At 46.3% G+C, this 10,303-nt stretch overlaps 1 protein-coding gene across 1 annotated transcript in view; it reads right to left on the bottom strand.

Annotated features, from left to right (window-relative positions):
• Positions 1-6,571: 6,571 nt before the first annotated feature.
• The window catches only part of TRIM14 (tripartite motif containing 14), a 96,990-nt gene continuing 93,258 nt past the window's right edge, over positions 6,572-10,303 (bottom strand). Inside the window, exon 7 of the mRNA XM_040361783.1 lies at positions 6,572-7,108. Coding sequence (XP_040217717.1) covers positions 6,573-7,108 — 536 coding nt within the window. The 3' untranslated portion in view covers position 6,572. The remainder of the gene's footprint in view (positions 7,109-10,303) is intronic.

Here is a 10,303-nt window from a genome sequence, read left to right as displayed (position 1 = left end):
CGGAGATCCACAAAGCGGTTTCCCTTCGCGAAGTCTCCGTAAATTGTTAGTTTGCAAACGCAAAATTAGGGCTGCTTTTACAAAGTGTAAAGTTAGTACACCTTGTAAAAGTAGACCCTTCTTTCCCGAGGCGATGTCAAATTTTTATTAAATTTTTTTTTTTCCGCTGCATCTTTTTTTTTCCCGCCGCCACTTTTATTTTTCCCGACGCAACTTTTTTTACCCGGCGCGATTCACAAAACTCGGCACAACGTAATTTTGCGCAATGCACGTCAGGAAAATCGCATCGGGAGCATGTGCAGTACGTCCGTCGCGGGAGCGCGCCTAATTTAAATGGGACTCACCCCATTAGATTAGGAACGCCTTGCGCCAGACGGATTTAAGTTACACCGCTCAAAATTTCTAGGTAAGTGCTTTGTGGATCGGGCACTTAGGTAGAGATTTTGCGGCGGTGTAACTTAAATGGCAAAAGTTAAGTTACGGCGGGTTTTTGTGGATCTGGCCCCTACTTCCCTAGTTGGACTGGAGTTGATGAAAAGCAATACATTTTAAGTGAATCCCGACAGATGCAAATGTTAAAATTGTATTTAACTTTATATAGAACTAGCATTAATTAAAAGAAAAATTAAAAATACATATGATTTATCCCATTGATTACTTGGCCAATCTGACAAAAAAATTGTTTGAAAAAGTCAAACTTATTCTAGTGTTTGCTGACAGATTCCTGTGATCTCAGTAGCACAGTTGACACATTTTCTCTAATCTAACTCAAATTATTTTTCAACACAGAGGGTTGCAATGAGTTTATAATGTTAAAGCTGAATGTTCCCACAATGCAAGGTGTTTCATGACTGCAGGAGGTGGACTTTCATTCATCAATCCCCAAATCAGGGAATGCTTTCTATTATGAAGACTTCTAGGACTGGTGCAGGGCTGGTGCAAGGATTTTTGACACCATAGGCAGAACCTAATTTTGTCACCCCCTGGCACAATTTTATTAATCTCTTCACTGTTGGTGGATACGTGTTTGGTTTCACAGCACTTTCATTGTTATCACCAATATATTTCAAGCCACCTGAGGACTTTGATACTTTGGACTATTTTGGCTTGGTTTCGTTTATATTGATTATCAATCTTCAATTTTCAATTTTTTCACTTATTAGCGCAACTATAATCTTTTTTCTATGGTAGTATATGGACAGGCGGGCTAAGGTAGTATACGGCCAGTCTAGGGTAGTATACGGACAGGCTAGGATAGTATAAAGACAGGGTAGGATAGTATATGGAAAGGCTAGGGTTGTATACGGACAGGCAAGGGTAGTATACAAACAGGCTAGGGTAGCATATGGGCAGACTAGGGTTGTATAAAGAAAGTCATTGGGAGCTTCCAAAATCAGAAGAACAACATAATATGATAATGATGATCAGCCTCCCTGCTGTACTTAACATAGGCAATGGTCAGGGCATAGGGGAAAGGTGTTTGTGCAGTTGTGACTGTATAGTACCTTTCCGGAGACTTCTGCCGGTGATCTGTGGGTGCTGAGTGGAGTGGGTGGACATCACATGGAATCTGCTGCTCTGCCTGCATGGCTGCACTGATCACTTCCAGGCTCCAGCCAGTCTGCCAGTGCTCTTCTGCCTGATTCTCTCAGCACTTACTTTCTAAAGGAGTCAGGCAGTGTGCAGAGCAAGCCGAATCACTCCGCCAGGCCAGCAGCAGGGACTGAGAGACTTCCACAGCAGGTGCGAGCGCCCAAAAGTGAAAAAAAGTCCCCCTTAATCTACAGTCTCCCAGCCTGAAACTGTTGGAGAATTGGAGAATTAATATTAAGCCATGGTGGGGATTCGGAGAAACAGGGTGTACTCTGACTGTACACATTCTGCATGAATTCTGTAGCTGCTGCCGGGCCACCCTGTGAAGTGACGGAACCCCGGGCCCCCTAAAGGAGCGTGGATCTGAGGAACTGTTCGTGGGCAGGAAAGGCTTGTGCTGCCATGGTCCTCCTGCAGCGGGGCACAGAAGGCGGCAGCGCCCCCCCCACTGATGTGCGTTATTGGACGGCGCCTACCTTGCCTATGGTTAGCGCTGGTGTTATAAATGGAGCACTGGTTCGGAAAGAGTATGGTTGGCACTTTTGATGAGTGCCTGTCACAGCTGCTAATATTATTTTTCTAAATTCCAGCTCCCTTATGTACCAATTTACCATTAATGTACCTCAGTTGAGGAAAAAGTTTAACTTTATTTGATATTGAGAACAAGACATTACCTTAGCCCTCGCTGTATTTTTTAGAAAGTGTCATCACTTGCTGGCATGTAGAAACCAGTAAGACACAGGAAGGAGTTTACCAGCTGACCTCATTAGCACACACCCTTCACCCATCAACTATGTCTGCACAGCATTCCTGGAATCTCTCCATGCATGCATTTGTCTGGCTTCCCCAACATTCCTCCAGACAGGCCTGGGCCGCATGCTAAACTCCCTGGGGCCGTATGCAGCCCACGGGTTGGACACCCCTGATGTAGTGCAAGGGTCTGTCTGATTGGATACAGAGTAATTGGATAGCTGGTGTGTCCTCCTTTTATATATTTTTTATAAATCAAATGGAGATTGTATGGTGTATGGTCATCTTTATACTGTATACCTAAAATTAACTAGTCACACTTTCCGATATTTGTTAACAGCATTCTCAATGCACAAGCAAAACACACAGTAAAAAAACATGCAAACCGCAACATGCCTAAATGTCCCATGAGTTACTTTGCCACATGTAGGGCAGCACATTGAAATTAATGAGCCGTGCTATGCATGTCACGAGAAAAATGTGCCCAAAAATTTGCTCTCCCACTACGATTGGTGGGAATGAAACCTGAAAATGAAATTGGTGTGTTTTCACAAGAACAACAAGGCTCCATTCACATCGTGCGTTTACGAATGCATGGCAAACTGCACAGAAAATGCGTGCTTTGACATGCATTTCAGAAACACTGCAAATGTGCATCAAATGTGTTAAAGGCACCCCAAGTGCAACAAACGCACCACGCTCCACTCTAAAAAAAAAAGTTCTGGAGCTTCTCTAGGGTGATTGTTGCACTTAGGGTAGCCCATGCAAGTGAATGGGCTGCCTTATGCTTGATGAGTAAAAAGGCTCCAAAACACCCCCAAAAAACGCATGCAGGAATGTGAGTTTCCGATAGATATATGGAGATGTGAACTGGGCCTGACAACTGAGTGTCTCCTCCTTCCTGTGTACTTGTATAAAGATTGCCATACACTATGCAATCTTATTGTACAATCCCTTTTAAAATTTCCCTTAGATTTACCAGAGCTGTGGAATAGGCGGACACTTGAACAAACTATTCAATTTGTATCAAATCAGACAGGCCTTGTACTACATAGCTCTAAAGCAAATTGTACAATCAGATTGTACAGTGGCATTGTGAGAGAGGCGTGGTCCAGAGTAGTGAATATGCTCTATCACACCCTCTTCTTTGATGCAACAAGGAAGTGAATGCTGCTGGGAGATGATCTACAGGAAGTGAATGCTGGGGGATGAGGAAGTGATGGAGTCTGAAAACCATTTAAAAAATTCAAATAGACAGATGAGATTTCAAAACCTTCTATTTATTGTGAATAGTGAAATTCTGCCCAAAAAGGTAAACTTATCCTTTAACCTTTGCATCTCTGCTATGGCGGTATCTGGGGGAAGATAACTGAGGGTTTCTACTGTAAATAGTAGCCCCAAGTACACAGGGCACACTTCATGGTTGGTAAGTAGAGTCCCTAATGCTGTTTAACCCTTTTGCTGCCAGGTCAGCAAGTCCTACGGACCTGACAGCGGGGGGCTTCACACACAATCAGCTGCCTGTCGGGTGGATGCATTCGGGTGGCTGCGCTTACCGCCCCCTAGCATCCACATACTCCCGGTTTCGGTGCCCCCGCCATGTATTCCACGCTCTGCGGGCCCAGGACGTGGTGGGTGCTGGCGGATGGAGGGGAAAGAGAAGAGCGGACATAAGTCTGCTCTTCTCCCCTTCTTGCTGTGACCCATAAAACGACATGTATGATGTCGCTTCCAGGTCAGGCTCTCAGTGTCCCCGGCTAGCGTAGCCAGGTGGGGATGTATTGCAATGTGATCTGCATTGCAATACATTCAGTGGAGCCCAGAGGAGATATGCAGGGTCTTTTAGACCCTGCATGTCTCATTAGAGAGAATCTGTCACCTAAAAATCATCACATAGGGGACTTTTTGTTAACCGCTTAAGGACCAGTGCACGACGATATACGTCTGCGCGTCCCACAGACTCGATTTCTGCGGGGATACCCGCGATCGTCTCACGGAGAGGAAGAATGGGGAAATGCTAATGTAAACAAGCATTTCCCCAATCTTCCTTGTGACAGGACACCGATCACCGCTCCCTGTAATCGGGAGCGGTGATCAGTGTCGTTTCACACGTAGCCCATTCCCCTCACAGTTAGAACACAACCCTAGGACACACTTAACCCCTTCAGTGCCCCTACTGGTTAACCCCTTCACTGCCAGTGTAATTTTTACAGTAATCAGTGCATTTTTATAGCACTGATCGCTATATCAATCATGCTCCGGTACCTACCCACGTGGTACCTACCCACGTGGGTAGGTACCGGAGCATGATGGGACTGTGACATCATAAGAAAGACCTATATAAATCGGATGCAAACCGCGCACCCGTCATTGCAGCGAGAAGAGGCGTTGGGTCAACATCGGAAGAAGGCAGAAGAAGAGAAGAAGAAGACGTCACAGAAGAGCGGGCTGGCCTCCTGCTAGTAATTGAGCTAACACACAAAGATAGCGGCGGCCAGCCCTGAAGGAGAAGGTACCGGACAGCGAGCGGGAGAAGACCCCCGGAGAGCGGAGAAGACCCCCCAGGGAGCGGAGAAGACCCCCGGAGAGCGGAGAAGACCCCCGGAGAGCGGAAGAGAACCAGACGGCGGTGAAGAAGAAGCCCCCCCTGCTAAAAGACCTAAAGAAGACAGGGGGGGCCCCCGGAGCAGACTAATAAATTATTTTAAAAACCCTGTGTCGTGTTTATTTACTTTTACACTTTGCCTCAAGGTGAATGGGTAGGGGTACGATGTACCCCATATTCATTCACTTAGGGTGGGGGGCCGGTATCTGGGGGCCCCCTTATTTGAGGGGGCTCCCAGATTCCGATAAGCTCCCCGCCCGCAGACCCCGACAACCAACGGCCAGGGTTGTCGGGGAGAGGCCCTGTCCTTATCAACATAGGGACAGGGTGCTCTGGGGTGGGGGGGCACCCTGTCCCCCCTACCCCAGAGCACCCAACCCCCCCATGTTGAGGGCATGCGGCCTGGTACGGCTCAGGAGGGGGGGGCGCTCGCTCGTCCCCACCTCCATTCCTGGCCGGCCGGGTAGCGTGCTTTGGATACGGGTCTGGTATGGATTGTGGGGGAACCCCCACGTCGGTTTTTCTGGCGTAGGGGGGGTCTCCTTACAACCCATACCAGACCTAAGGGCCTGGTATGCTCCTGGAGGGGGAACCTATGTCGGTTTTTTATTTAAAAATTGGCGTGGAGTTTTCCCGGTCCTCCGGTAAGCGGCGGAGGACATGGGAGAGCGGCGGGACCCTCTCCCGCCACCGATCAAAGTGATCTTGCGACGAGACCACTTTTATCTTGAAGCGGATCGAACACTGAAGAAAAGGATACCGGGGTTATGGTAGCTAGCTGCTACCTAAACAATGGTATTCCTCTTCAAAGTAGCGGCGTATTTCTGCCGCGGGCGGTCCGTAAGTGGTTAACATTTTGGATATCTATTTACTTGTCTTTTATATTTTACCAAACATTTGGTTAGCTTATTGCGTTTGTTTGCCCTAAAATCCACTTTGTGTGTTTTTTACTGAAATTTGCGGTAATATTGTGTGACGTAAAAAACTTGCCACTATTTTATTCTCTAGGGTGTCTGCTTTCAGAAAATATATAATGTTTGGGGGTTTTATGCAATCTTCAGGTTTAAAATGATTTCTTAAAGGTGTGCAAAAAAATGCAAAAATGGCTCTGACAGCGAAAAGGAAGAGAAAAACCCACTAAACTTTAGCTTTAAAGGGTCACTAAAGGAAAACATTTTTTTAGCTGAAATTATTGTTTACAGGGTATAGAGACATAATAGTTAACTGATTCCTTTTAAAAATGATTAAAAATAGATAAAAATCAATCATATATTGTGCCTGCGGTTTGGTTTCGTTTTTGCTGTTGTTTCCTGGTTCTCTGATGTACAGAGAGCCATTAGAGGGCAGTGAGCCAATAGAGGGCAGTGATGCTTTGTCTAAAACCCCTCAGCACCAATCCAGTTTAGTTTTACACACAGTAATCACACCTCCTTGATTAGTCACCACAGTGAGAAATCTCCCAGTACTGTGGTCATCAGGAAACAGACAACCAGGAAGTGTCCAGAACAGAGAGGATTTACAGCAACATCAAAGCAAAAACGAACAATGAGGACATGAAACCAGGACTGCAGTAAGGTAAAGGAAGCTATTTAGCTAAAAAAAAAAAAATTCCTTTAGTGACCCTTTAAGTCAATCTACAGATTGTGACTGATCCATCCCATAACCGTAGAGCAGGATACAGTGGTTCTGTAAACCTGCAGCGAAAAGTATGCAAATGCCTCATTCCTGCTGTGACATCAAAGAAAGAAAGAACTCCAGATTCATAGTCCAGGAAAACCCCAATTTTCTCTGGGTGGTGGTTGAGATGAATTGCTTTCCTCTCTCCTTTGTGGAAAGCCCAGTATTCATGATCAAATCTTTTAATACACCATGATCCACTGGTCCATCCGAGGCGACTGAACTCAGAGTCTCCTTTCCTCTGGATCGACGGGTAAGTGACGCCTATCCACCATCCTTGTCCTGCTTGAAGGACATCTACCTCCCAGTAGTGTGTGCCAGAAAAGTAAGAGTCTCTGCTTAGTATCTGCATGAGTTTATCAAACCTTTGAGGGTGGCTGGAGTTAAATGTCCCTAACCAGGCACAGTTTACTGTAAGGAGGTCTTCAGAGAGCCTCAGCTTAGGATGCATTGTATTGGGATCTAATGTTGGACATCTGGCATCTGAAAAAAATATATAAAATACATTATCAGTTTCATGTTCATATTGCAAGTGAAACAGCAGTGGTTGTTGCTGAAATAGGAATAGAATAATGTTGCTATCTTGTGACCTAGGGTGACCACATTTCCAAACTACCATTTAGGGACACCCTCCCTTCCCAAAAATCAGCTTGTGCTGTAACGAATCACAGCACAGTGATTGGACACAAGAGGCGGGATTTATGATTTCTCCAATCACAAGCAGGGGGCGGGGATTGTGCTCCTCCAGGCATTCCCGACCAGGACAAATACTGTCAGTGAGTAAAGCGGTGATGTGGCGGTCTTTTTTGGGGGCATCAGATTCAGTTTCATTCCGGGACACTGTATTGTCCTGGAATGAAGGTGCCCGGGACAGACCTGCAAAATGCAGGACTGTCCCGGGCAATCCGGGACACATGGCCACCCTATTGTGGCCACATGGAGAGTGCATAGATGTTATAGGAATCCTGTGCCGAGAGAAACCTGGGGGTTGCCATTGATAACCTTCCTTAAACTGCTAGTTGCCTGGCTGTAAGGCTTCATGCACAAGTCATGCATAATTAATGTTGCAGGACTTGCAGCTTCCACCTACAGCCACCCATTGAGATGAATTAAAAGATGCGGCTGCATGCGGATATGAGCTGGGGATTGCATAAATCACCCATATGTACTGTGTGTATGCTCTGAATGTACACATAGAACATGGAGCATACATCCTAGGGTTGCCACTTGTTCGGGATTTACCCAGACAGTCCGGGTTTTGAATCACGTGTCTGGGTTTCAGCTGGACTGAAACCCGGACACATAATTCAATGCCCAGACTGTCAGAGATGATTCAGATAGGAATGTGGCTTGGAAAAAGGTCTGACAGGAGGATGAGGGGGCACTATGAGCGCCGCATTACCATTCTTTTTGGAGCTCCCAAAGGTGTCCTAGGTCTGTTACAATCCTATAGTGTATACTAAAAAAAAAGAAGAAAAAAAAGTGGCAACTCTAATAAATCTGTGCGTGTCTTTTAAGCAACCCTTAGCACATAACTGCATACATCCACACATTCTAATTCAGTGTTTCTCAATCTTTTTTCAGTTAAGTCATCCTTCTGCACATTTCGAGGCACCCCAATCCAAAATGTAAAAAAATTACATAATAGTTTTACATATAGCATGCAAACACGTGGGCAAACCCAATATTAGAAATTATTATTCCTCCACCTTAGTGCACTGGTACTGACTAGTATTCTACAGTTTCTCCTTTCCCTCTGTTTCTCTCCCTTTTCCTGCTAACGTGACTCAAGGGGCAGTAGAGGGACAAACAAGGATGCTGTGCAGGCACTCAGCATCCTTTATAGCAACCAATGACATCATCTGTTGTTAGGATGCCAGTGGCTGGCCCACACATACCCAAATGCTGCACACAAAAAAAACACCTGTGGCTTTGTGTAACAAAAAGACAAGCTTGATCCACTCACAGGAATGTTGAGGCAATCTGTGGCAATTTTGCCAAGGCACACCCGAGGAACCCAGAAGGCACCCCAGGGTGCTAAGTAGGGTGACCACGTGTCCCGCATTTTGCAGGTCTGTCCCGGGCACCTTTATTCCAGGACAATACAGTGTCCCGGAATGAAACTGACACAGCCACCCAATCTGATGCTCCCAAAAAAGGCCTGCCACACGGGGAAATCTTAACAGCATTATGGGCCCCTGGGCAAAGTAATGCTCTGGGGCCCCTACAATGGAGACAGTGCAGGTAAACAACATCAAGTAGGTAAGAGGTACCTTTTTGGGCGGAGCTCTGCATTAACTACATGAACAATCATTCTGTACAGCAAAGAAACAGAGGGGAAAATACTACATACATTAAGTAACAAAGCTGTCCTGTGCATTTAATATATCTGCTAGATTGATGCCCCCCCCCCCCAGCACTCTGACCCCTCTACACCCCAGGTATCCCCCCATCATTCTCAGTGCCATCATGGGGCCCCCAATTTCGGGGCAGCGTGGGCTCAAGGACGAGCTGCTTTGGGGAAAGTGCAGGGGCCCCCTAATTAAGACAGCCCTGCTGCCACATCAACACTTTACTCACTGACAGTACTTGTCCTGGCCGGTGTAGTGTCACAGTTTGCTGCCTATCGTAGAATGCTGCGGAAGTCACGTGGCGGCCAACTGCGCATGCGCGATGCGTTCCAAACTCAAGTGCGATGCGTTCCAATTGTTTTTTTCGACAGTACACACCAGCGAACACGGCATTCAGGGCGTCGTGGATTTAGAGGAAAGTGGCCAGTCGGACGGCTCGCTCTGCTCGCTCGGCCTCCTGGCTCTTTTTTTAACATCCTCCAATCCACGGGGATGTTAAGGAAAGAGCCTGGATGCCGACCGAGGTTTCACTGGTGTGCACTGTCGTGAATCCATTGGAACGTATCGCATTTGCGTTTGGAACGCATCGCGCATGCGTAGTTGGCCGCCACGTGACTTCCGGAGCATTCTAGGATAGGCAGCAAACTGTGACAATACACCGGGAATGCCTGGAGGAGCACAATCCCCGCCCCCTGCTTGTGATTGGAGAAATCATAAATCCCGCCTCTTGTGTCCAATCACTGTGCTGTGATTCGTTACAGCACAGTTTTTCCGGCCGCCATGGGAGAGACCTGTCAAAGTGGGCCAGTCTGGATGAAGTCCAGGGCCAAATTGTTGTCCCAGTCCAGCCCTGTCAATAAGCCACTGTACATGGCAACTGTGGATCCTGGAAAGTGATAACGCAGGCCCTGCGCACTATATAGCCTCTGTATGGCCATGGGCAACAAGTCTAATACTGGTTTGCTGATTTCAAAACTTTCTAAACTATGGACCGGGCAGGAGCTTGCAGCAAATAAAGTCACACCAATGTCGGAATGTGATCTGCATGCCTGCTCTATGTTACTGAATCTTTTAAAGCAGTAGTTGATTTCAGTCAGTTCAAAAAAGACACTAAACTCTGGTTTCTGTACTTTAAACTCAAAAAAGGACCTTTTATTGCTCTCTACTGCAGATCAGAAAACTAATACAGACATCAGTCAGGTTACAATTTAAAAACAATATTTTGCTTTAGTCTTTATAAATATTCTCAGTTCATTAATACCTGAAACAAAGTTACCTCTTGCTATAGCTTGGCATAGGAAGGAAAAACAGGAAATGATGGGAAATC

The sequence above is a fragment of the Rana temporaria genome, chromosome 1 (assembly GCF_905171775.1).
Source record: "Rana temporaria chromosome 1, aRanTem1.1, whole genome shotgun sequence".
NCBI classification, from domain to species: domain Eukaryota; kingdom Metazoa; phylum Chordata; class Amphibia; order Anura; family Ranidae; genus Rana; species Rana temporaria.
This window is presented reverse-complemented; position numbering and strand designations above follow the sequence as displayed.